Source organism: Piliocolobus tephrosceles, chromosome 5 (genome assembly GCF_002776525.5).
Source record: "Piliocolobus tephrosceles isolate RC106 chromosome 5, ASM277652v3, whole genome shotgun sequence".
In the NCBI taxonomy this organism is placed as follows: Eukaryota; Metazoa; Chordata; class Mammalia; order Primates; family Cercopithecidae; genus Piliocolobus; species Piliocolobus tephrosceles.
In genome coordinates, this window is record NC_045438.1 from 35,018,804 (window position 1) to 35,046,343 (window position 27,540).

The 27,540-nt window shown below is 34.9% G+C and overlaps 1 protein-coding gene across 6 annotated transcripts in view; it reads right to left on the reverse strand.

Moving 5' to 3' along the window:
• Window positions 1-5,138: 5,138 nt before the first annotated feature.
• The window catches only part of BCLAF1 (BCL2 associated transcription factor 1), a 31,518-nt gene continuing 9,116 nt past the window's right edge, over window positions 5,139-27,540 (reverse strand). Inside the window, exons 3-14 of one of the 6 annotated variants that reach the window (XR_002726128.2) lie at window positions 26,672-26,785; window positions 24,786-25,697; window positions 22,753-23,418; window positions 22,445-22,614; window positions 20,008-20,113; window positions 18,930-19,014; window positions 16,415-16,590; window positions 16,119-16,281; window positions 15,137-15,317; window positions 13,697-13,843; window positions 7,833-8,045; window positions 7,092-7,676 (exon numbers count right to left, since the gene is read on the reverse strand). Coding sequence is in view for 5 of the 6 variants with exons in the window: in XM_023190943.2 (XP_023046711.1) it covers window positions 7,671-7,676; window positions 7,833-8,045; window positions 13,697-13,843; window positions 15,137-15,317; window positions 16,415-16,590; window positions 18,930-19,014; window positions 20,008-20,113; window positions 22,445-22,614; window positions 22,753-23,418; window positions 24,786-25,697; window positions 26,672-26,775 (2,766 nt within the window). In the remaining variant the exon portion in view is untranslated. Of the gene's footprint in view, window positions 7,677-7,832; window positions 8,046-13,696; window positions 13,844-15,136; window positions 15,318-16,118; window positions 16,282-16,414; window positions 16,591-18,929; window positions 19,015-20,007; window positions 20,114-22,444; window positions 22,615-22,752; window positions 23,419-24,785; window positions 25,698-26,671; window positions 26,786-27,540 lie in introns of all 6 variants that reach the window. The other 5 variants (XM_023190943.2, XM_023190947.2, XM_023190944.2 and 2 more) reach the window with 5 other exon arrangements.

The window sequence follows — 27,540 nt, forward strand, 5'->3', positions numbered from 1 at the left end:
ATTAGCCGGGGGCGTGGTGGCGGGCGCCTGTAGTCCCAGCTATTTGGGAGGCTGAGGCGGGAGAATCACTTGAGCCCACCAGGTGGAGACTGCGCCACCACACTTGAGCCTGGCGACAGAGCGAGACTCCGTCACACAAAAAAAAAAAAAAAAAAAGAGAGAGAGAAAATGAATAATTAGCAATGAGAGGTTTAGTGTCATCACCTACATTTTTCTCCTACATCTTATCCTACTATACATTATAATACCTTATGCCAGAAACTCTATTAGCTCAGGAGATGATCCATTTTTGTCTAAAATCCCTCTTATGTAAGGCGGTCATATTCCTTGATAAGCTTTAAACAATTTAGCACTGGGTTGGTATTATCAGGGGATTCTGAGGTATTAGATTTTCTCAGATGGATATTTAACCCTTTAGACAGTTGTCACACCTTAAAACTTTTTCATCAAAATTTTTATTAAATATAACCACACATTTCCAACTAATCTTTTATGACTTAGGATTAACACTGTCATATTGTGTAGTTCTGTTATGCAGTGATACTCCTAAATATTACTTAGCCAGGCGGGACTTAGCTTGACTTTTCAACTCACTATGGTATTTTAACTTTAGTTCTGCTGTCCTTTTTCTTAATGGCGACTATCAAATGGCTTCTGCAAACAGTACATTCAAAACAGGTTGTTGCTGTTATACATAGGAAATTTATTACTGGGCGGTGTTGAGAACTATTTTTGAAACCTCTCCATAAAGGATCTGCTCCTTACCTGCTTTGTTCTATCAATACTCACATCTCATTTTCAACGTATTCCCTCAATGTAACACAGTGCAGGACTGACATTTGTCCAGGATACCAGAAAATTATGTTAAAAAATGTCAACATACCATGTGTCTAAAATTTTTAGGCTTCCCAGTGTTTAGGAAAGAGGCGAGTCTAAATAGATGAACCCTGAATTAGAGACAGAGAACTTGATCCTTAAAAGTATCAAAGAGTTACTAGAAGAATCCTGATTTGCATATTAATACCCATTTGGAACCTAACTCATTCAAAAAATAGTCTTATGTTTATATTATATAAATATATAATGCAAGAAAATATTTTCACATATTACAGTGCAAGAATAAAAATGAGAGAAGGGCAGAGCCTTATCTTGTTGCTGCTCTAGTGCCTAGCTCATACTTATCAAACTAGTGCAACAAAACATAGAACTTTAAAACTGCAAGTTATATCCATGTAACGGTTGCTTTAAGAATATACATCCTAATCCAATTACTCTGCTACATAGTCCTAATACCTGGAGCACTATCATATTCTGGTAAGATAGTTTTAAGGCCTCTTATTTTTACTGTTACACTCTGGCATCATGCCCTCAGCCAGCAGAAAAAAATGTTGCAAGAAACACTCATTTGAAAACCTGTTCCTATTCTAGGAACATCAACATCTAAATGAAAACCTAAGGACAAGTACCTCAAGATTTGGTAGCAGGAATAGTTATGCTTCCCAGAAGTAGTTTCATTTGACACTGAAAATTGCATACCTTATTTCCCTTTTTCATATAACTATTATTGGCCAATTCAAGCTCTGAATCTTTTTCCTTCAGTGACAGACTAGCCAAATACTTCCTAAGTGTTGCTCAAGTTGAGAATACAGAATAAAATCAAGATAAAATATTGTCCTGAGTGGGCAGACAGCTAAATCTGTAACTACCTGAGAAGCCATACGCTTTTTTCCCCCAAATTCTCTAACCTCCCCACACCTCAACTAGAGTTTGACATTCTAAAGCTAAGATTTCAGAATCATTTTATATAACTCAGTTCTGTTAACTGAACCTTATCTTTTGTAAAGGACAATATTCATGTTTATAAATACGGAAGATTATCTTAAGGTTTTAACAAGGGAAAAAAGTACACTTTGAAATCTAGAAAGGACTCCAAAAACAATGTGTTTTAGTTTTCCAGTAAGTCATGAATGGAACTGTTTTTTTCTTTTAAATAAGCAGCCATCAATTTTTCACTCCCAAGTTCTATCAAAGACTTTCAAGACTTTTACATCCCATTTTCCAATTAAAAGTACAAATTAAGTTTTAAAAGACAGTCATTTCTCCCAGCTGACAAATCCCCTTACTGCAGTATCTGAACTCGATCACTAAGAAATCTGACTCCTCACTTCTATGGTGAGGTGGTATTACTCAAGTCTGTATCTTCAAGCCATTTTAATAATAGTATGCTGATGTTAATCAGTTAGTTTTTTTTTTGTTGTTTTTTGATTTTTTTTTTTTTCCGAGACAGAGCCTAGCTCTGTCACCCAGGCTGGAGTGCAGTAGCACGATCTCTGCTCACTGCAGCCTCTGCCTCCCAGGTTCAAGTCATTGTGGTGCCTCAACCTCCTGAGTAGCTGGGATTACAGCGCGTGCCACCATGCCCAGCTAATTTTTATATTTTTAGTAGAGGCAGGGTTTCGCGACATTGGCCAGGCTGGTCTCGAACTCCTAACCTCAGGTGATCCGTGTCTCAGCCTCCCAAAGTGCTGGGATTACAGGCGTGAGCCACCACACACAGGCCTTTTTTCAAAGTACATTTGGTAATGATATTCAACTTCTTCCAAAAATTATTCTGGAGTGGGAAAATCTTTGGTAAGGTAAAAAATAAAAAAATAAATTAATCCTGCAGGCTGGATGTGTGAGAAGTAAAATTAAAACTTAAAAAATTCTGGCCAGGCACGGTGGCTCATGCCTATAATCCCAGCACTTTAGGAGGCCAAGAATTAGAGACGAGCCTGGCCAACATAGTGAAACCCCACTTCTACTAAAAATACAAAAATTAGCTGGGTGTGGTGGTGCACACCTGTAATACCAGCTACTCAGTAGGCTGAGGTAGGAGAATGGTTGGTACCTAGGAGGCGGAGGTTGCAGTGAGCCGAGATCGAGCCACTGCACTCTAGCCTGGGTGACAGAGCAAGACTCCATCTTTAAAAAAAAAAAAAAAAAAAAAAATTCAAAGTGCATTTAACATTCTTTTTCATGGCCACCTTACAAGTATCCTGAGAACTCAACAGAAAGTTTAGTTTTCCCGTCTAGTACAAATGAGACTGAAAAATTATTTTCCATAGTGAAGGACTCAATAAGGTAGCAAGTAAACCACTATTCTGGCGGGTGAGTGGTATTTTTTATTGTGGCTCTTCGCATTCCATGAAATTTGTAATCACTATGACAGTACCAAGAATTTACTGCCAAATACACAGTTCATGCTGTGATTATAAATCATTTCACACCACCTAAATGTACTGTGTAGCTATGATCATGTACTTTTATTAAAGGGAGAGCTCATTATTAATGAATCTGGAAGCTGGCCAACCCCAAAAGATTAAGAAAAATTTGATGCATATTCTTGGGGGAAAAGCATTGAAGCCTGCTCACCCAACCTTTTTCTATTTTGTAAGCATATTACCTTCTGCACTTTGTAAGTGCTACAAATCAGTTCACTGTGGCGAAACACCAAAAATATCCATAGGAAAAATTTTCTTATACACAGATTACAATTAAGACACATTATTTGAATGTTTCTAGTTGCAGTGGAACGCTGTCCTAATAATGCCTGTTCTCTTTCATCAGTGAGACTCATTTTTAAAGGTCAAAGTATAGTCTGGTAACATAAAGAGAACTGGTACCCTTAATTAAATGTACAGGTTTGGTCTCATTACCATCCCTGACACATGTTAATTATTACTGCATGTTTCTAAAACAATAGGAGTCCAACTCATAAATTAACAATCTCTGTGGCTCTTCAATTAAATACAACTAGATTCCATATATTCCCGAATCCTAAGAAATGTAAAACTTGTTCATTTAAACTTCATTAGGACAGTGCACTAATTTTTAGTATCTACCCCAATAAAATTTGAAACAGATTTAACAATAGTATCAACTATTTAAGAACTTTAAACATATAATGGATATTACTTTCTCATATTAAGGCTCAAGAGATTGAGTCTAGCCAAATTAATCCCAATAACAATCAAGTTTATTTCTCCATTTGCCTTCCCCTTCAACTTTGTAAACTGAGAAAGGCCTCTGTACTTCTCTTACTGGATGTGAAAGTGTATTATTATTCCACAAGGAAACTATAGGTACATCCCCACCAAAGGGATTCCAGTTGAAACCCAGAAAAAGTAAGTTAAATAAATGTCCTTAATAATGCAGCATACTTATATAAGAAATTTGTATATAACATTACAATTAGGCCGGGCACGGTGGCTCAAGCCTGTAATCCCAGCACTTTGGGAGGCCGAGACTGGCGGATCACGACGTCAGGAGATCGAGGCCATCCTGGCTAACACGGTGAAACCCCATCTCTACTAAAAGATACAAAAAATTAGCCGGGCGAGGTGGCAGGCGCCTGTAGTCCCAGCTACTCGGGAGGTTGAGGCAGGAGAATGGCGTGAACCCGGGAGATGGAGCTTGCAGTGAGCTGAGATCCGGCCACTGCACTCCAGCCTGGGCGACAGAGCGAGACTCCGTGTCAAAAAAAAAAATTACAATTATCCAGTATAACTAAGTTACCAATGACCAATGATCTTACACAACCCTTTACATGCATATATACGTACATACAGCGTTCTTATTTCTCTCACAGACTTTTTAAGGACTAATTTGCCATTTGCATGAGTCAAAATGTGTCAGTTGTCATAGCACACAAACTTCTATGAAAATGCTTTGTTAAAAGTGACAGGATGGCACATGGTAACAATTATACCAGATCTTACTCAAAGTGAATGAAAAGACCATTCTTTTTAGTTATTCACTAGCTACTGCGTTTTTAGAAAGAGAAGTAATCACCATATTATTATGGGTGTAAGGTCCCAGATTAACATAAGAAAAAGAGGACAAACTAGAAATCCAGAATTCCTATATTTCAAAATAATGGCTTAGATTTACCAACTGTGAAATTTCCCACTTTCCCAGGGGAGACAAGGGAAACAAAAACAAAAACAAAACACAAAAACAGTAAAGAGAGGTTTGAGGGATTTTATAAAGCATTTATCAAGCCTTACCACACCAGTAATCTTCCTAACAGATGTGCTAGTATTCTAAAATAGGCCATAAGTAAGTTGTGTGAAATAGACACAGGTAAACAAACAACAGCGGTTATTACTTGTGACATTTTATTGGCGTATGACAATTTACAAGGGTCCCTGTTGCATTATACATCACACTGAGTAAGAATCGTTTAGCCATCTACATTCAATGTTACTTACTGGGTAATATTTTTCTCAAATTATAATTCCCGACACTGATTTTACCTGTGACAAAAGGAACAACAGTAATTCCTTGAAGTAGACTGTAATTGGAAAAACGTTTTGCTTTTAATATAAAAATTCCTAGGATGCTGAAAGGTACACATACACACCTAAAGAGTCATGGCCTTCTTAAACAGCTTTCTTAATCCCTTCTACAAATATCCTTTGGTTCGGTTTTTATTGCCCTTCTCTAGGCAAAATATGTTAACGCAGGTATCAATGAGTTATTTCCTAGCATTTGTAAGCAAATATCCTTGCCAAGAGGAACCATTCAACTTTTATAACGTCGTAAAGTGTGGAGTTAAGATGTGTTTTAAAAAAATATACAGGCTACTTTTTATATGCTTGATCTGAAAAAGGTAACATCCAAAATGACATTCTATTACAGAGTTCTTCACCCTAGCCTACCATATTCTAGTATAACACTCTTTTCTCAATTTTGTTTAATAGAATAAAAGTAACCAAAGGTTAAAGCAGTGCATTTGAACTTAAAATATAACCTGCCCACAGGAATTAAGTAGCTTTATTTCCACTCCCTATTAAATAATTTCTCAAATCCCCTTTTACCTATTGTCTTAAGTAGATAAGCACAGTCATGCACACAGATTTGATGTCTAACCAAGTAACTGTTATGTATTTATTTGTATACAATAAAAGGGTCATGAAAATTCTGTGTTGGGGATCACATCCATGTTGCTTTCACACTAAGTATTATTCTGAACAGGAAAGTATCAGTTATGTCCTGATTAATGCAATACATACTTCCTTTGGCAGGTATTTCCTCTGCTTTAATAGACAATTTCAGAAAGACATGTTAAGGGGGGAAAAAAAATCACACAATACTAAGGATCTGAGGGCCATAAACATCACATATGTTGAGTCTGCTTTTAGTTTTGTTTCCAATAGCTCTTAACCAACGTCCCTGGCTGTAATCTAGGTGCTAGACACATTGCAAATCCTCGAAAATGTTTTAAGATGAAAGAGCAATACATTTAAGATCTTCAAAAGTTTACATTAACAGAATAAGTATTAGCTCCTTTTAACACACACAACTAAATTAACAAATGAAATGTGTCTACTTTTATATATGCCCATAAAGCAGATAGACTTAACATTGAAATTTAATATTTTAGATTTTCACTCCTTTAAGAGCTATCAATATATAGACACAAAAGATAATTCACATTTGAAAAATTATCTACCTGAAGAATAGAACCCTTAAGAGGAAAAAGAAAAAGCCATTTTACAAACTGCAACTGAAAAGGGGGGGGCGGGGGCGGAACAAGTTAGATCAATGCGGCAACAAGCTTCCTGCCAAAACTTTTATTGGTGACATTTGAAAAACAATTTTCTTAAAATACTATTAATGAACAGTATGTTGTGTTTCTCTATTTTTACTAATAGTTACACTACAAACTAATGTTCAGCTCAAATAAATATGTAAGATATGAAATCAGGTACTAATGTATCAACTTATTCTGCAGGATAAACCTCCTCCATACCAACCCCAGGATTAGTTTTTCTTCTGTTTAAAACTAGGATGTTCAGTAAAAATGGGGTTTCTATTTGCAGTATTATTACAAACCAGTTTCCTCTCACAAATAGCTAATATCTAAGACCATGACTCAAACTATCAAATAGGAATAGAAAGAGAACACTCGGTTTTGAACGCAAATAGAAAAGGCTCCTAAGAATGTTCTTTATAGGCCACTGCTTGCTTTCAGTAAAAATAACATTTTTCTCAAAACTTTTCAATCTAATTTTTAATAGCTTGTACTTTTTAGCTATTGGCAAAGCTTTTTTTTTTTTTTTTAATTCCTTCTTAAGCATTTGCTCAAGTGTTAAACTAGCTTAGTTTACCAAAGTAACAACCTTTTGTCTGTGGTATACTTCAAAAATTAGTCACCCTACAATGTAGTGTGTTCAAATTAAACAGATGTATACAGTTAAAATAATTAGTGTAGTCTCTATAAACAATTTCTGTTCCAGGATTTATATGTAGAGCTAACGTTTACTTCAGAATAAAACATTGACAAACAGGGAAGAAAGAGAATCAGAACTTTCACAGAGCTGTACTTGACCGTATCTTATAGACAAAGCAGAATTACAATGCATGTAACAAAAACGTTAGAAGTTTTTTTTAAAAGTTGATAGTTACAAATATGGTACGTAACAATTTTCTACTTTATTTCAGTACAATTTTCAACATACAGTCTACTATTTCTCAAGATATTTGAAAACTTAAAACAAAATTTCTATAGACTACTTGCAAACAGTAAAATTTAAGTAAAATGCTTACATTCTTATTTGAAAACAAAAATCAGGTAAAAAAAATGGTGGGTGCAAGTTCTGCTCTGCTGTAATCTTACTTCATTATTATTCCTAAAAGAGAGAGAAAAAAAATTGAAGATTAACACAAGATGTGGAGAGTTAAAAGGAACCATATTAATAATTGTTCCTAAAAATGAAATAACTAATTCACCCACCAAATCTGTATCCAAAAAAAATCTGTCAGAATCATAAGGTGAAATTTTATACCTTTTCCTCCTTGCGTCTGTCCTTCTTTTCTTCATTATTTTCCATGGTCTCTTCTTCATCTTCAACAATCCCATCCCCTTGGTATTTGTCATGAGTCCATTTAGGACTGCTACCTGATTTTTTGAAGTTAAAGCGCCCTCTGCCACGTTGAAAAGTACCACGACCTCTTCCTCTTTTGGCCCAATAATCCACACCATCATCTCTGTCGTCATGCTACAGAAAGGTTAAAAACAATTGTCAATGAAATGTTTCTTGTAAAGATCATTTCTCCAATCATAAACCATAGTATTAACCTTCTGAAGATGGGACATATGAGATTGGTAATATTCTAAAACAAAACCAGTAAAACTGCATTTTTCAACAAAAATATATTCCATCGTCAAGAGAATAACTACATCTTACTACTTAGCAACCCAAGCACTGAGGGTTACCCAATCATTTGGAGAATCTCAACTGCTAAATTACCACTGATTTTTAGAATTCTCAGTTTTGTTTTTGTATTATGTCAATCCAAGTCCACTTACTACACCAAATGCAATGAGATAAAATAACCAGTTTTTCTGGTTATTTCTAACCATCTTAGTCATAAAGATGCGGCAGAAAGTCATAAAAATATCACTAACGTTCACTAAAATGAAACTGGTGGTATGAATTTTATACTTTACATATAAAAGCAGATTTTAAATATACTGAGATTGAAATCTAGATCAATGTATATAATACATATCAATGTTCTGGGCTAGAGAATTTCAACGGTAAATCATGACATGGTCCCTAGAATTAACACCTCACTCAGTTCTTCTTCATCAATCTAAAGTACTGCAGTTATCACGTCCCAGCTTTAATTATTAATTGTATTCAAATACAGATGTTCCCAAAATTATGAATTGTTCTATTAAGCAAAACAATCTGCAAAACTGAAAAGTACTTGACTTTGTAGATGAGTAGAAATGGGTATTATATTCATACAAAAGGCCAAAGGAGTCCTGTATGTAATTTAATTAACTGCTAACTTACTAACTTTGTCACCCACAAAAATGGGAAATAAAGCAAAATGCCCATTTATGAGAAAAGGGGTATAACGCAAACAAAATGTTGTGTAATCTATAGAGTACTAGTAGTGAGCAATCATCCAAAAGCCACTAAAACTTATTTTTACATAATATATGAGGTTTTTTTTTTCCCAAAACATAAGACTTTGCCTTTGGACATATTCATTTAACTGATTAACCCCCTTCATGACTTGAAAAGTTCAATTATATGGGCAACTAACAGGCTATATGAAAGAGAACTTACCAACTGCTAATAATCTATCCTTATCAAATCATTCAAAGATTACTAGGTAGAGGTGTACATGACTCTATAATGAATGAATTTTGGAACTATCAAAAGTGTAAATTTAAATACAGCAGTTTATTGCAAACCCAAAATAAACTACTTTAAAACAGCCTGCCACTAAAAATAATGCCCACTCGACTACATAATTTCATGCTCCCTTATCACATTAACATACCCAACTCTTAAGTGCTTTTTTATGATATTTATACAATACGCCATGGATTCTGGGAAGAGGTTTTGGAGTAGAAGCACGGATTTAAATCTTATCACAAACTGTGTGACTTTGGGCAACCTCTCTAGAATTTACTTCATTTTAATAATACGTTCCTTGAGGGAACACAGATCAGTAGGAAGTACCTGGCCCAGTGTCTGACAAGCAAGCACTCAACAAACAGTGGCAAAAATGTTTCTATAGTGTGTAATATGGGTCTGGTCCTGTTCTAAACACCTTACATGTACTTATTCATCTAATCCTCACAACAACCCTCTAAAATACTGTTACTATCCCCATTTTAGAAATAAAGAAACTGAGGCACAGAGAAATTAAGTGACTTGCCAAAGGTCACAGACTAGCCCTTTCTTCTACCCCTTGTGACCATCACCCATAAAACATATTTCCCAGATACCCTGGTGGCAGTATATGATTACCACACCAGGTAGTTAAGAGCAGAAACAGAAAAGCCAATGGCAAAGCTAAACACTGGGGTTAAACTAGCCATTGCTTTTAATATACAATCATCTGAAACTTGGTAAACACAACAGCACCTAAACAATAACCATGTCTTTCGTAGGGTATCCCGGCAGCTACTTAATTGAGATTTTTGATGCTAAACATATTCTTAATACTCAAGTTTTATATCGAAGATTTCAATCTCATTATTAAAATTTTTAAATTTTAATTATCTCAGATTAAAATGGGCCAGAAGTTAGATATTCATACACAGCTAAGAACATGTTAACAAAGGAGTCTGTATTAGAACCAAGACTTTCTGAATCATCTTCTTTCTTCTCTATACAAGGATCAAGTTTCAAACAGTTAATTACCAAAACTCCAATCCTGATCCCCGTTTCCCACCAGGGATTTTCTCTTCCTTTGAAGGCAGCAACTCAACACTGAGAACCTTCAGTACTTTCCCACTTGCTCCAACTCTTCACACTCATCACTCCATAGAATTTCAGGCTCTAACTAAAACTAGTATCTTTCCTGGAATTTTTATTATTGAAAACATTACCACACCTTTGCATAAAACAAATCTTAGAGATAGGAAATTTCAGAAAAGAATGCAACAAAGATTACTATAACTCAGTACTGGACAACAAATAATACCAACAAGACCTTTCAGAACCCTGACTCTGGAGCCCAATGAGTTAAGTCCTGACCCCACTGGTACTAGCCACATAACTGGTTAAGCTACTCAACCTCTGTACCTCAGTTTTTTCCATCCACAAAAATGGAATAACGGCCCCAACTCAAAAGGCTTTTTAAAGTATTAACACGCACGGAACACTCAGAACAGCACCGAGCGTGGTACATAATGCTTAATAAATGTTATCTATTATTACTAAGCTTTGTTTTGTTTTTTTGAGACAGATTCTCGCTCTGTCTCCCAAGCTGGAGTATAGTGGCGCAATCTTGGCTCACTGCAACCTCCGCCTCTCGGGTTCAAGCGATTCTCCTGCCTCAGCCTCCTGAGTAGCTGGGACTATAGGCACGTGCCATCACGCTCGGCTACTTTTTGTATTTTTAGGAGAGACAGGGTTTCCACATGTTGCCCAGGCTGGTCTTGAACTCCTGACCTCGTGGTCTGCCTGTCTCGGTGTCCCAAAGTGCTGGGATTACAGGCGTGAACCACCGTGCCCGGCCTGTTATTACTAAGTATTAATGTTTCATCCAAATGGGCAAACTCTTAAACTGGTCAATTGTTCTGAAAGAACCTAAGGGAATGAATGTCTAGTTTTAGAAGACTTTCCTTCTGAATCGTATTTTTCTTTTTTTCCCTCAACATTCCTTTACATGTAAGATACAAAATTTTTTAATTCAACTATCCATGTGAAAACCAAAGTTGCCATTTCAATGGCTCATAATTAAGTAAAAACCAAAATAATTAACTTTGGGAATTGATTTATAAGGAAAAAGTATGTAATTTTGCTAGATATTCTAGTGAACATCATCAGTCTGTGGCAAATCAATGTGTATGGTTTTATACAGAGACCAAGATTTTTAAATATAACCCAGAAAAACATATAAAAATACTACTGCTACTTATATATGGCTAAATTCTTAAAATAAGACACTCTTCTTAATGAAACTACTGCCTAATTAAATGCCAACCCAAAATGAGTATGTACTTTTTAAGGGATAGCAGATTCTTAAGAGAATGCCATAGAAAAAAAGGCCTAAATTTTGTATTTGTAAGTTGTTAAAAGTGGTAAACAATTACTATCTACATGTTCACTTCTCATTTCTTCTTGACCTCCTGACCTATCATACCTTGTCTACTTCCCTGGCATTTTTACTCTCTCTCACTTTTCACCCCACCTTTGATATGTTGGTCTTTATCTCTTCTCTTCTGTGATCTTACCACAGCTTTAACGGTGACCTATAAAATTACAGCACATTTTTTGTTTCTCTAAATTTGAATTACCAACTATCCACTGGACAGCTCCTTCTCTCCCAAGCACTTCAAATTCAACCTGTTCAGAACAGAACTTAATCTTTTGAAAGGAGCTCTTTTCCTATAGATTTAGATTCCTTCCTCTCACTACCAACATCCCTGAATTCAAGTCCCCATAAATGTTACTTTTTCTCACATCTAGCCCCTTAGTTCAGACACTGTATTTTCTCAAACTGCTTAACTTTTAACACCCATGACTTATGTAAACTCTGCTTAAAACTCTTTTCTTAAAAGTATTAAGACCTTTGACACTGACTCCTTGTACTCAATTTTCCCAAACTTATACCAACCATCTAGCCATCTGAGTACTATAGTTCTCTATACCATGCTGTTTCACTCCTTCTGCTATGTGCAGTACACTTGCCTACCTCTTAACCTCAAGATTAATTAAGGTCAAGTTCCTCTACAAAAGTCTCTTCTAATCACTCTCTCCTTTGCAAAAATCCACCTATCCTTCTTTGGAAAAAGCAAAAAGCCACCATATATATTTAGAATGTTTGTTTCTCTACTACTAGTCTCTAAGTCAAAAATTGGAATCACATCCTACTTGTCCTTCCATCCTTAGTACCTAGCATAAACATAATCCTTCTTGTCTTTCCATCCTTAGTACCTAGCATAAACATAAGTCTGTTAATACACAAATTCTTGAACTAAGAAGTAAGTCAAAAATTGGAATCACACCTACTTGTCTTTCCATCCTTAGTACCTACCATAAACATAAGTCTGTTAATACATAAATTATTGAACCAAGAAGTAGATGGATCTTTCACATTTTTCTACACATCAAATGCCTTTTACTTTCCAGAATGTCAATTCAAGCCACTCAAGAAGCATAAACTGAGAAAACATTACACATAACGCACTCTGTAATTTTTTGGTTCTTGGTCATTAACATGCCAAAAACGAGGCAAATGGAAATATATTTTTGAAACAAATATATTGTTTTTCCAGACAAAACAGAGATCCACTTCAAACTACAGCTATAATCTCTAAGTAGGTATGTCATGGACATTGAGGTTTATTCAAATACATTCATAAAAAGCCAACTGAAAAAGTCAACAACTCTTCAAGTCCAATACAATTTTCCTCCATGGAAGCAACTAGTTTTCAGAACTAGTCTCTGAAACATAAATTCTCTGAAAAGCCATGACAAAAAAATGAATACTTCTGGTAATAGTTTTGGTATATTCTTGTACACGTCTATAATGCAGCAAGGACCCTTTTCCCCATGCCAAACAGCAGAAAATGCCCATCCTTATCTAGAGAATCCTTCAGGACCTACCACCTCTAGCTTCATCCTTGAAAAACTATTTCAGAGGGAAAAGCACCTCTACCACAGGAAGCACCAAATTAGTGTACCTAGCAGCAACTTTTCTATAATGTAAGTTTTCATCATCTTTTTTCACCAATGAAAGCTGACAGCCTCCCTAAAATTCTTAATTACACGTACTTTGAAAAAATTCTTCTCCTTTTCATTTAAACAAATAGCTATGATGATGGAAGGTACATCTTAATGTGAAGTTTCTACAACTGTCACTGTCTTATAGACAGATATAAAACAAACATTAAGCTCAACTATAATATAATGTTCTTCTCTGAATGTGGGTAACAAATTAGGTATATTTTTCGCTTACCCTGATCAGCCTATGTTTAATATCAAGAAAGTATGAACAGGACTAAAGGGACCCACATTTTTCAAAATTTCAAATCATCTGGGTAATTATTTTAAAAAAGGTTTCCCACATAACGGTGAATCTTCTTATAGTAGTGGTTATCTGTACTTAAATGTATTCACCTAGTATGCTTTGAAAATTAATGCAAACCAAATAAACACAGATGTCTAACACCCACCAAGAAGTACTTCTTGCTCTTTGGGGTATATTCTGGATCCCATTCCTCTTCCTTCGGTCTCTTTTGAAAAGTAGTATTTGAGTTGTTTGGACCAGTATTTGTCCCAGCAAAAACTCCTCTGGCTCTTCCTCTGCCTCTAATTCGAAACTGATTAACATTAACAAAATTGTTTAGTGATGCAATCAAAAGGTATTTAGTTACATGCAAACTCTAATTTTACTGCAGTAACAAAAAACATACGCCCTAATTTCCTATCTAAATCTCGTAGCCATTGAGGATGAAAAGGATGGCCATTTTATATCACAGGCAAAAAATTCTGCCAACTAAAAGTTGAGTAGGTTAAGAAGAAATGATCAACCTAAGTGTTAGAATACTGTACTTTCAAGGACTGAACTAATTTTTTTTTTTTTTTTGAGACAAGAGTCTCGCTCTTTCTCCCAGTCTGGAGTGCAGTGGCGCAATCTCGGCTCACTGCAAGCTCTGCCTCTCAGGTTCACGCCAATTCTCCTGCCTCAGCCTCCCGAGTAGCTGGGACTACAGGCGCCCATCACCACGCCCGGTTAATTTTTTGTATTCTTAGTAGAGACAGGGTTTCACCGTGTTAGCCAGGATGGTCTCGACCTCCTGAACTCGTGATCCACCCGCCTCGGCCTCCCAAAGTGCTGGGATTACAGGCATGAGCCACCGCGCCCGGCCTGAACTAATATTTTTAAATAATCAAGCTGTTTTTCCTTTTTACTGGCCAAAAGTTGTCTAATTTCTTTGAATTACCATAGAAGCCCCAAGTATTCAGCCATACCTAACACCATATAAGCAAAGCTCTTCTCTTTCCCAAATTATCTAATTAATGAACTCCACCAAAACCCAACTAGATACTCGCTCAAGGTAGGAGTGTGAATCTAGAAATTAAAGAGGCAAGAAGATGCACTACCATAAAGTCATTATATTAATAATTATAACGACTTACGGAAACATGGGGATAATGTATACGCTATGTGAAATATTTCTATGATTTCTATGATTGATACCCATATAAGCAAGGATTTGAAGAAAGCAGGTAAAATGAATGTAACTGTAATACAGAGATGAACATACAGGGGTTTTATTAAGGCGTTAAGGTACCTTTTCAAAAACTAAGTGATTAAAGAAATGTTATTACCAATCAGTAACTTTCCTTGACTCTTGGTCTTTAAGGACTAGGTACAGTTATTGATCTTGAAGTCAAGAGAAGTACCTAGTTTATACAGATGCTTCTAGATCTCAAAATGGCATTTCTAAATGAAGACAGCACTTCAAACACCACTTCATGTTTCAATACTACCTCTGATTTTAGGAATAATGACACACATAACATCTCTAAATCATGTATATGACCTTCCTTATGTACATTACTCTAAGATAAACTCCTACCAAGCAATCAAAGATAATTTTTTCACTTACAAAGGTTCCTCGTGGTCGGCTAACTCCTGCAAAGCCTGAGTATTCTTTCATTTCATGGTGAGTTTTAAATTCTTCTTCTCTTTCCTTCTTACTCTCCTTTTCTTCTCGAGAACTGGGAGAAGAAGGTGATGCTGAAGAGGATGAAGATCGAGAATGATCTTGCTCTCTACTTTTATGTTTACTGCAAAATAAAGAAAACAAAAAATGTGCTACTTTTAAAAAGATAAAGACCCTGCTGAATCTTACAATAGAAGAGATATTTTTCAAGTCAAAAACACTATCCCCTAATAAAATTACGTAAATAAAATAATTGGGTGTTAAACTTTGACACAGTCTGCTTCCATTCTCCTTCAATATGTGTTTTACATCAATAATGAAAAACATGCTAGGGCCTGCCAGTTAGAAAATAGTAGTCTGTAAAGGTCAAGAATAAGGTTCAGTTCTTTAGTATTTTTAAATTAACTTATATCTTTTATTACTTTAACGAAAGGAAGAGAAGAGTAGGAAAAAGTAAGGATGTTCTTAAGGCCAAGTTTCAAAATGACTGCAGTTTGTACACTCTGGGTGAAAATAGTTGGTATAGTTTGGGCTATAGTACCATTATAGCAAATAAAAAGCATATGACATTACAAATAACAGCCATAAATTTAATAACACAAATAAAATCCACCATTTACCTAATGAATAGCAAGGAAAAAGATTATCTATAATACTTTGTGTTCCTATTTGCCTCTATGATGATCAAATTTACATGATTTAATGCAACACCCGAAAAGGTCATACCTGTGGTTAACTCTTACCACTGCTAACAGTTTCCATGGAAATATTATTTTGAAAGACTAATACACATTGCTATTTCTAGTCCTTCCTCCCCCCCATCTCTCCCATGTTAAACCACTAGATATCAGTTTAAAATTCTTGTACTCTGGGTGTTATGAGTTGAAAAAGTGCGGAATCAAGCATAACGAACCAAAGTTCTTACACAAACTGTTTCTAGAAATGCACTGCATTGAAGTCCAACCTCCTGATGTAGCCTGGATAATAGGACACATTAATTTGTCATTTTTTTTTTCAGTGTTAGCTTGCTATTCCAAAGTTTTTGTCCTCATCCACCATAAGCCGTGTAAAAGACAAATACATTTTTGCTGTAAAACAAATAATTTTAATTGTTTAAATTTAAACATTCGATTACACAGTCAAAATTGAAAGCAATTAAGCTGACAATTATTAAAGGCTAATTAGAAGCTAAAACCTATCTTAGTCAGTTTGAACAATTACCTGTCATCTTTGTAAGATTTGTATTCCTTGTAATCTTTTGGAGTTTTTTCCTGCTTTCTTGATCCACTGGATTCCCTGGAGCCCTTGGAATCTCCCCGTTCTTTACTTCTTTCTTTTCTACGGCGATCAATGTCATGCCGAAGGTCAGCAGAGTCACACCTTAATTTTTTATCTCCCTATAAAAGACAGACGTAAAATACAGATTTCAGGGGAGAAACTGAAAATATATATATACACATATTATAGAGTTAAGTTTTATGCCAGCTTCTAAACTGCCATTTTAGTATCAGCAAATAATGAATCATATAAGATACTATCACTTAGTTTTTGTTAAAAAGTACTTGATTATTTTTACTAAACATTTGGGTATACAAAGTCAGTGGAACTGGGGAAATTATTAAAAGCTAAGTATCTTGAGAATTTTGCAGGTTTTTATCCAAAACAATCTATAATAAATTTTTGTACAGTAAATGATACAAATATTTTTTCCACTCAGCACATCCTATTATCCCTCATCCTTCCAAATGCTGTTTTCAATAGTTGAATAATGACAGATGTTATAATCTGTAGTTGTGATGTAGCCTTCTACCTAAAAAAGAGAGATCCTAACATAATGGTTCTCATTACTTAAGCCTCATTATGATCAAGCTCTTCCCAAATAATCTGACCAACCCAATTAAAAAAAAACTTCAAAAGAATTCTATAATTTCTAACATGCACGTAAAATATGATTAATGAAATCAATTGAGGTTGAACAAGGGTAGAAACAAAGCCAGAAAGATATTCGCAATCCTGTACTCAGTATCTTGGGCCATATACTGCCCTTTCTCAATTCAGGTATTGCAACGGACATTAGTTTAACTGGGTCACAATTCACCTCCTTCTTGTTCCATTGCTTTTTCAAATACTATATAATTTAGGAAGATGGAAAGAGGCATCTAGGAATGAAGAGAAATTATACATCAGTAAGATGCTAAGCAATGTGGACATCCTTGCTAGTATTCAACAATAAGTAGTATTTACTCTGGGAAGTCTGACTATAATATTCATAAGCATTCATAAAACTGAAAGTACAGATCTCCAAATGGTATCAACTACTCACCTATTTGCTCCCAGAGTCACAAAGAAAAAAATCTAATCAAGAGCAAAAAAACCTTCCTATTCACCTAGGTATTACCAAGTCCACAAGTAACAAGATAATATAAGTGAAACCACTTTGTAAATTACAAACTATATATACATAATTACATATTAACATGTTATTCATCCAGACAGGAAGATAAAAACCAATGGCATATCCTCTTATCTATTCATCAGTTATCTCTACTTTTTCTCCTCTGGATCAAAATCTGGTCTAAGTAATGAGGAGAGAATATACTCACTGTCAGAGCATGAGGACAGACTAAACTGTTGGGAAAACTAATTAACAACTTTGAACCCAATTTAAGTTAAAAACAAAAAAAAGTATTCACTTCTCAGAATCTGTTCTTTCAAGATCAATACGCCCCATGCAAAACAAAACAAAAAAAACACCTTATTTGTAAGCTCTAGATTCCCCACATCTAGTAATAGCATGCCCTATTAAACTTGTACACTACCACTGTCCATAATAGCTTCTAGTAACAAATGTGCCTGTTTTCAAAATAACCCAATTATTCAACAACTCTGCAAAACAGAAGCATTCCCGTTTTTCTAATTAGAAAAGCAAGGTTCAAGAGGTTATTTTCCAGTTATCATGTAGATAGTACTTAGTGACAGCCAGAAGTGGAATCAAGCAGTACTTCCAAGTCCCCTAATCTCTTCAAAACAGTTGTTCCCTATCTTTCCCCACATTTCTACTACTAGACGTTTTATGGCCTGATATAGATTAGTCTACCTGGCAAAGGTCATTTTGAATTGTCAGAGTATATTGGAGACCCCTTAACCACTGAATTCCATTCTCACCAAGACCCCTCAATGTCTTTCACAGGCTCCTTTCTCATGTTTCAAAGACATTCCCCCATTCCCCAAATATTCCAAGAGTGATAACAGTCTTTGTTCCAAACGTTCATTTGTAAATCAGTTCTTAGAATGCTTATTTCTTAATCCACATCAAAAGTGCCCAGTAGCATGGGGATTACTTCTTGTTATCTGTGAAGAACCTAGAGATATTAAATTTAGACACACAAATCGAGAAATATTTACTCTGGCTAATGAATCTCATCTCAAAATTCTAATTTTTATCTTTGATTTTATAATTTTCCTTTGTCTACCCACTGATTCTTTACACTTTTCTTAGGACTATTTTTTTTTTCCTTTCATTAGCGTTTTGAAAAAATACTCTTGGTTTAAATTTAAGATAGTATAGTGCCAGCTTAACTTCTTCCGGAAGGAAGAGCATGCGCACTACCATGATGTAGTTATGGATTAAAAGTAGAAGATATCTATAGACATTTTACCTTGAGAAACTATATTTGGTACAGTATCATTAACTAAGCTGAACTTAACATGAAGAAAATTACATTCAAAAACATACCTTCTGATTTTCTTCTTTAAAAACTCTCTCTTCCCCTGCTAAACGGGTATGCTTCCTCAAGGTACTTGGTGAGATGTCAATTCTCCTTAATGTGAAACAAAGTGTATTTTTAGTCATATTACTAACTTTTTGGTTCGAAAACATCCACACGATTATCCATTTTCCTACGAGTTATTTCTCTCCCAATCAACTAATTTAGCACACCAAGACTATTAATTTATTAATACACAATTAAGAAAAAATATCCACGAAGAATGAATTAAAATGCTCCAACCAGATATTTTTATATAGAAGTCTGGCCTTTAAAACATCCAACTTATTTTACTGATCAAAAATAGAAAAAATGTGTTTTGATTAAACTGGGTTTCATTTTAAACATCAACAAACACACATGAATAGGATTATTTGCTCCTGTCTTCAATATTTTTAGATATTCAGTGCCCCCTTGGTTTTATTCTGCGCCTTTCCCTTTTTAAGTCAGTATCGGTTGCAACTACCCAGTGCTTCTTTAGCAGTCATCACCAAAACCACACCAACTGTGTACGAAGTACCAAGTCAGATACTTCATAGCCAGTATCACTGTCAGTGCCACCCTGCAAAATGGGCATGATTATCCACATTTCGTATATGAAAACATTGATGTCCAGGGATTAAGTTGTTCATCACAATGCAACGAAGAGACACAGCCAGGATTTCAACACAACTATCTGACTTCAGTGCTCATGCTTTTGTTCTGTCTCTCTCATGGAACATTTTTTATTTCACAAACTTACTAGAAATTCAAAGGTTACTCTAGGCCTTCACTGCACCTCCCAAAAACCAGACTAACTGATAACTATTTAATTCCATACTGCAGAGAAGTAAGAGTTAATATTTCAAGTTCTAACAACCAGTTTCAACTAAGCTGAAAATTGAGAATTACAGAATTTTCAAGACTTAGAAATATATTTAAAGTATAAATGAGCAATAAAACCAAATCTGTATCAATGACAAAAGCAAACTTCCAATACAATCTTGTTTTAACAGAGTCTTCCTACCAAAACAACGTTTTTATACGTCAATTCAGCAGGATACATACCTGTGTATTTCAGGGCTCTTTTGCCGAGTACTATGTTCTTCAGTGGCTTTCTGATACGAAGTGAACCGCTCGTTTAGGGTCATTGCAGCTGACTTGAAGTATTGCTCTGTTGATTTAGAAGAAATACTGTCCAATTAGTTAACTTTACTTTAAGAGAGATTTGTTTGTGACAGAAGGGCATGTAGCAGGTGAAAAGAAAATAAAAATACTCAAGAAACCTAGCAAAAGAGAATTAAGTGTTACAAGGAACTCCTACCCTTTCAATTTCTTGTACCTCAACAGGAAAGTGCTTCGAAAGTTGCTCACAGGTCTCTGTCAATGCTACATCTAATCCAAGAGCAATTAATAGATTAAATCAAGAGTCTCTAATTCTACTTCATTAATACACTACTTCCTCAGAATAAAAAGGAACACAATCTATGGATGTTCTAATACCTTGCCAATATGAACCAATGATGTTACTTCAAGTAATCATTTGCAGAAAACAAAAATTAACAGGAAAATATGGAGCTAACCAAAAAGCTAGTTTGAGTAAACTATTAAATTTCATCAGTGACTACGCTGCCATATCAACAAAAATGGATTTATAAAAACACTGAATACTATCATTGAAATTGGAAAAATATTTTTAAATCAATTAACATTCAATAATTATCCAAAAATCTGGCATCTTGGCAAACCCAACAGCACATTTGATATTGCTGTTTTGTCTCTCTTCAAACAATTTTCAAACTAGTAATATCAATACTGATTATTTTAAAAACCAGTTAAAGATATGTTGTAAATGTAAAATAGAAAGACGTATAAAGTCATGAGCTATGAAATGTCACATTATGAAACAAGCTATCTGCTTAACAGGTCAACATACATCTGTGTCAACTTACCGCCCAATATCCAGCACATGTCTCATAACCAATCATTAAAACTTGAAACGGCCACTACAAGTGTAGTGCCTCAATCATAATTCCATGAAACCCAGGAATTTGAGCTAGCAACTCAGTTTTTATGCCATTTTTGCCAGGAAGACAGAAGATTCAACTTTGCCTGTATCTTTCAACAGCTATTTTACTTTGAAACATGGATTTTGCCATTTCAAAACATATTCCAGGACCTAGTTACAATGAAAAAGAAAACATCACTGGGCATTTTCAGCTCTATATAAAGTAAGAGCTGTTCAGATCGGTTGCACAATACCAATTATGAAACATCACTACAGTTCTTTTTTTTAAAAAAAAAAAAAAAAAGAAAAAAGAAAAAGGAAAAAATTTATCAAAACCTGATCTCAAAATTCAGCAATAAACTGTAAAATGTGGAGACAGGCCAAAAAAGATTAAAAAATTTAAAAAAAGAATGTTTCATATTTTATGTACCACAGTAATATGGTCATAAACTGGTTCACAAACCTACTTAGAGTCAAATAGCAAAACTGTCTTGTTACTGTGTTTAAATAATTACAGCCCAAAAGAAATTCATTTAACTGTTCACTGTTCTGATATATCAACTGCATAAAGAACTGCTAGAGCCAAGTTTCATCTATTACAGTGAGCTGTTCTCATGTCAAAAGACAAATTTTTTAAAAGCTAGGAGGGGATTAATTTTAAAGGACAAGTCTTCGAAGTTCCTGGGAAAGAACATGTCTCATAGTAAGTTGCTTTTTAAACACAAAAACAAAACTTAACCTAAACCAAAACAGATACCTAAAAATCTTTGAAAATTACTAGTAACTTTGCAACTATAATTACATACTGGTAAAAATTTAAAAAAAACAAAATCATTACTTTAGTTGAAATAAACACCCTTATCTTTAGGACCTAAAGAAGTGTCATCATTATCCTAATTAGTGACTATTCATGTAGTCAGTATTTATATAATATTCTTCTAAATTTCTTGAACGTTTTTCCTCTAAAAATCCTGATAAATTTTCGTTTTATCATTTTAAGTTTATATATTAAAAATTAAGCGCAAAAAAGAAAGTTTTTCCACTTCAGATTTCTTTAAAAGTTGAAAAGAAATTCTTAGTAAATAATATTCAATAATCCTGTCTGACTTTGTTATAAATCTATGCCAACATTTACTATCACAAGCCATAGGCATGCAATGAAAGACTATCTGTAAGCCTTCTGCACTTCAAATACACTACAATGACACACTTAAAAAACACTTTTAGCATTCAACAAATCTACATCATGTTCTACCATGATACAGATTTTTAGGGTATGGTTTCTCCAGCATTTCAATCACTTTTTATTAACTATCTTCCTAAGTTTCAATGCTATCAAGACTAGGGACTCTTTCATGAAACTACTTTTCCAAGTTTTAATAGCATTGATGTATATTTGCTAGCCCTGGGGTACATGAATTATTAAGCATAATTACTCATTTTTTTATTTGCATACAAGATAAATTTAATTCACAATACTAAACATACTAAGCATACCTTTAACATGATGAACCAAGGACACAATGTGTTGAATAAATGACTCTGAAGTGCTTTTGCTGGCCTGTGGCAACTTAATGTGGTCAAAGATGGATCGGAACTCTTGCTCCTTCTTGACAGAATGGACAAGTGTACTAGCAAGCAGCCTGTCTTTAGTCAAGGAAGCAGGTCTGGAACATATTGATAACACACACACACAAAATATACCATTGGTTTAAATAAAAAAAGGTATGTTCAGAAAGTGTAAGATAATTAACTGGAATATTAACTACCCACAGATTATTTACTGGGGATCAATATGGAATTACCTGTTAGAATCATCAAGAGGAACAGGTGCCATTTTGAGTTTGACTTCAGGACGATGAGAATCACTCGCTATCATTTTGATCCTAAGTGGGCTTTCCTCTCTGAAGGTAGATTTTTCTCGTGCATCCAGATTCTTGTGTAGAGGGGGACTGTAATCAAAGAGGTCTTTGAGCTTTTCAGACTTTACCTGCTCAGGTGACTGAGTTTCTTTCTTTACTGTTATTCTTTCAGAATTTTTGTCTTCTTCTTTGTGCTTATCTTTTGTAGTGCTAGGCCTTTCCACTACATATCCAGTCTCTTTAAGTTTATAATTTTTTTCTTCTCTAAATCCATCACTTTCTCTATTGCCTTTCAGTGAAACTTTGGACTTGTACTTGAGTCCTTCCTCCTCAGTATTCCGGTGAGATGCAGTAGTAAAACTTTTACCCTGATCTGCGAGGACTGACTTCCTGAACTGTCTATAATCCTCTGTCTCCTCTGTGTCATCCCCTTCTGAATCATTAAACTTTTGTTTTCCAGACTCTTTATCACTGAAGTAATCTAGAGCTTCCTGATCTTCCCATTCTCCCTCTGCCCTCCCTTTCTCTGATCCTTTCTCTTTTGAAGCCTCTTTATCCCTGGTATTACCCCTATCAAGCAGGAATACTCTAGACTCTTCATCTGTGAACCTGCGAATAAGCAAAGAAGAGGATAGTAACTCTGGATTGCATTCATTGTAGATCGCTTCCATATTTAAATGTGTTGCCCAATCCCTCAGGACCAGCAAGAGAGAAAAAACCCTATTGAAAAGTGCTTTTTCAGTTCCCACTTTTAAAAATCATTGAAAGCATCCATATAGAACTTATGTACTAACTTTTAAAATAAATTTACATTTGACTTCTGAAGTTTAAAAAGTAAAGCCAACCAAAAACCTGTCCTATTTAGTCACAATCCACAATTCTGCACTATCACGAACTTCTAGAGATTGCCTGAATTTAATTTTTGAAGCTAAGAACCACTAAGGATAATACACATTATGTTAGAATTCTCTTGATAATTACCCCCCAAAATTCAGACTGTTTCACTTACTTATTAATATAAACAAGAGTTCACACAAATCGATTTAAATACCATTCCAGTAATACTCTTTATGAGCATCACAAAACAATTCATATATACTTGCTCTAGAAAAATAATGATTTCTGGCACTGTTTCATAGAAACTAACGATCAGTTCAATCATAAATTCTAGGTTGTGCAGTGCTATTCCACAAACAGCATGTTTCCTCTATTTTCTCACTTTTAAGTCAAATCACAATACATGAAGCAACCAATTTTCATTGTTAGTAACTTTCAGCAACACTTGAGATCAGAATTTAAACAATGTATCTGTTTCAAATGTCATTAGTCAGTGAGAAATACCATTACCTTTTGTATAGTCAGGCTGAAATCATTAAATATTAACAGCCAGACTGTTTATGCCACCTAAGAACATGCAATATAGCTGCATTATTTATGTAGGTCACATTCTAATAATGAAAAGAACAAAATAAGCCTCCAATGCTTTAGTAAACTAAATTTCTAAAAGATCTACAGTTATTAACATATATAATTTAGTTATGCTCTAAGCTACTCAACTTCTCCTCATCTGTATTTTTAATTCTGGACCGAAAATGGTAAAATTAAGAGGAGAAACAGAAATTAGTGGTTTTTTTTTTTTTTTTTTCTTTTTAAAGAGACAGGGTCTTGCTCTGTTGCCCAGGCTGGAGTGCAGTAGGCACAATCATAGCTCACCAAAGCCTTGAACTCCTGGGCTCAAGAGATCCTCCCGCCTCAGCCTCCTGAGTAGCTGGATAAATTAATTTTTATTAAAACACTGAGCTTCCAAAGTTCACCAGATAAAAGTAAAAACAATTTGGAATTATCTTAAAATGAAGGAAGTCAAGAGTAAAAACTGCTAGTTAAATATGTATCACAAATTTACGTCTTTTAATTCCAAATAGAATTCAAAGAACAAAAACAGTATTATACTGTAGATTCTGTATTTTAGTTTTTACCTTTTTAAGAACTTCCCAGTCTTTGCAGTTTCCTGATCTCCACCATCAGGATAAAATGAGGAACGGCCCCTAGACTCATCTCTTGGAGCATTCTGTGGTGCGATTGTCTTTGCAGGACTTCTTCGTGAAGGGATGTGATGAATTGGACTATTCTGAGAGGGACTGTATCGACTAGATCCATTTCCAACAGAACCAGACCCAGACCTTTCAGGACTATGCTGAATGGAATGTGAATGCTGAGAAGGAGTATTTTTTGCAGAGTGAACTGTACTGAGCATGGGAGCATCAGAGCAAGATGAACTCTGACTAGGTGGTGTAGCAATAGGTGAAGGACTACGAGGTGATCTAGGACTATTATCATAAGCTGAAAGGCCAGGCCAAATATCACCGGATGTGGCTGATGACTTATTAAATTCATCGATAGATTCAGATGGGTCATGTTCAAATGTATCTTTCGGTTCCTCCTGTGATTTACTTTTCAACGGACTCTCTTCTTGGGGTTCCCCTTCGGCTTTTTTGGTTTGTTTTTCCTGAGACCCTCGTCTTTTAGAAACAGGAGATTTGCTATATGGGGATGAAGAACGAGAAGAGGATGATCTTGGAGACCTAGAAGATCTGTATGACCGGCGAGATCTGCTTCTGGATCTTTGAGAAGAAACGGATCTTCTTTTTGGACTCCTGGAACGTGAACGACCTCGTCTAGGACTCCTAGAGTGCCTTCTATTCCAGACAGGTCTATAACCACCTCGATGATATCTACCTCCTCCTCCTTGATAATACCCTCTACCCCTTCCTCTGTACCCGTAAGGTCGTCTCATTCCTCTATTATTTCTGTAATCACGACGATAATCTCTAGAATACATACGATCTCTACTACGAGACCTTGAATATGTTCTGGAACGAGACCTAGAACTAAAAATGAAATAAATATCAATGCAAGAAAAATAAAGCATTCCATCCTACCATTCTAAATACTCTGATTGAATATAACATGTAAATAAACGGTAACGGTAAAAATAGACTTTTTTTAAAAACCTCATCTGTACAAAAGTTTACGGTTTCTAATCAAAAAGCCTAAGGTAAATACTGAGAGAATACATTAAAGACCTTAAAAATGAAGGCACAAAACACACACACACACACACGTGCGTGTGTTATATATATATCACACACATTAGGACATATTAGCAAATTGTAGTACATCTAGGCAAGCACTTAAACTGATAATTGTAAAAGAATATTTAATGGGATGACATAATATACAGTTAAATGGGGAAAAGATTACACAAAACTGTATCAGTGAGATATTTTTAATTAAATATATACATAAAATAAAGTTAAGCCTGGGGGGAAAAAAAGAATAATCATCAACTACTATTAATTCTTAATGGGATTATGGTCATTTGTATTTTCAATTTCTGGTTTCTGTTTTCTATGCTAAGTATGTATTACTATTTAAAGAAAAATAACCAGAGTTGTTAATTTTTTAACAAAAAAAATTATTTTGTTAGAATTCAAAGAATCAAAGTCGGAAATGAGAAACTATGAAACAATATGCACAGATTTTTCACTGTCAAATTCTTGCATTACCCAATTCATCTCTTAACATTGTGGACAAATACAAAGAAACCTACCATATATTATACAGTAAAATTTGAGACCTGGAGTCAGACTAACTGGATTTCAATCCAAGCTCTGCCATTTACTAGAGCTTGTTAGCTGGACATTCTCAATTTCTCGCTTACAATAAGGGTAACAACAGATCCATTTCACAGGGTTCTTTGAGAATAAAATACATTTTGGGGTTTAGCACTGTGTTTAAGATACGCATTCAACAAATAATAACTGATACCATTATTTTAAAAATTTAAAGCACATTAAATCACCTGTATCGCTTCTTTCTAGAATGAGATCTTGATCTTGATCGAGAACTAGACTGTGATCTAGACTTTGACCTTGAAGAATGTGATCTAGAATTGGAGCGACCCATTTCTTTTCTCCTAATCAAATGATAGGGCAAAAAAAGGTTAAAATTACAATATGGTTTTTTAAATTTTACGTTATTTATTTTCAGATAAAATTTGATTTTTACAGAAGTTTCTCAAAGGCTATTATTCACCATCATTTTCAAATCAGTATTCAGAAGACAAGTCAATTATCCCTGACTAAAACTGTTTTCACCTGCATGATAGATACTGTAGATTAAAGACACAACTGAAGATTTTTATGGACTGCCCCACTTATGTGCCTCAATCCAAAAAGGCAGCAGCTGCAGAAGCCGGAAAGAGCAATGAGATCAGACTGCAGCAGCATGTTATGTGTTATTCCATGCCCAATACAAATGCCTACCTCTCCTGTAAGAAAGATAAATAAATAAATAAAGGTATTACAGATAAGGCAACTGAAATAAAATAAAGTGTCACAATACTAACAAAAAATAAACCTACTAGGCTGTTATCATAGTGCTTTATGGCCTTGAAAATGAGACTGAGCTGACCACTCCATATACACAATACTGTCTGGAGTGGTACTATATAGTATACAGGACACTAAGTTTCTGAACAGCTGGAGCCGTGGGTCTGCTCTCAGTACTCATGATTCCAGAATAAAGTGGACTTTTGTGACAATGACTAGTTCACCCTGAAGCTTTCTGTTAAGAAGATATAAAAAGAATAAAAGATAAAGAATTGGAGGGATTACTTCAAGAAAGATATATTAGAACGGTAAGAAAAAAAACCTCGGCACCAGTAGTTTA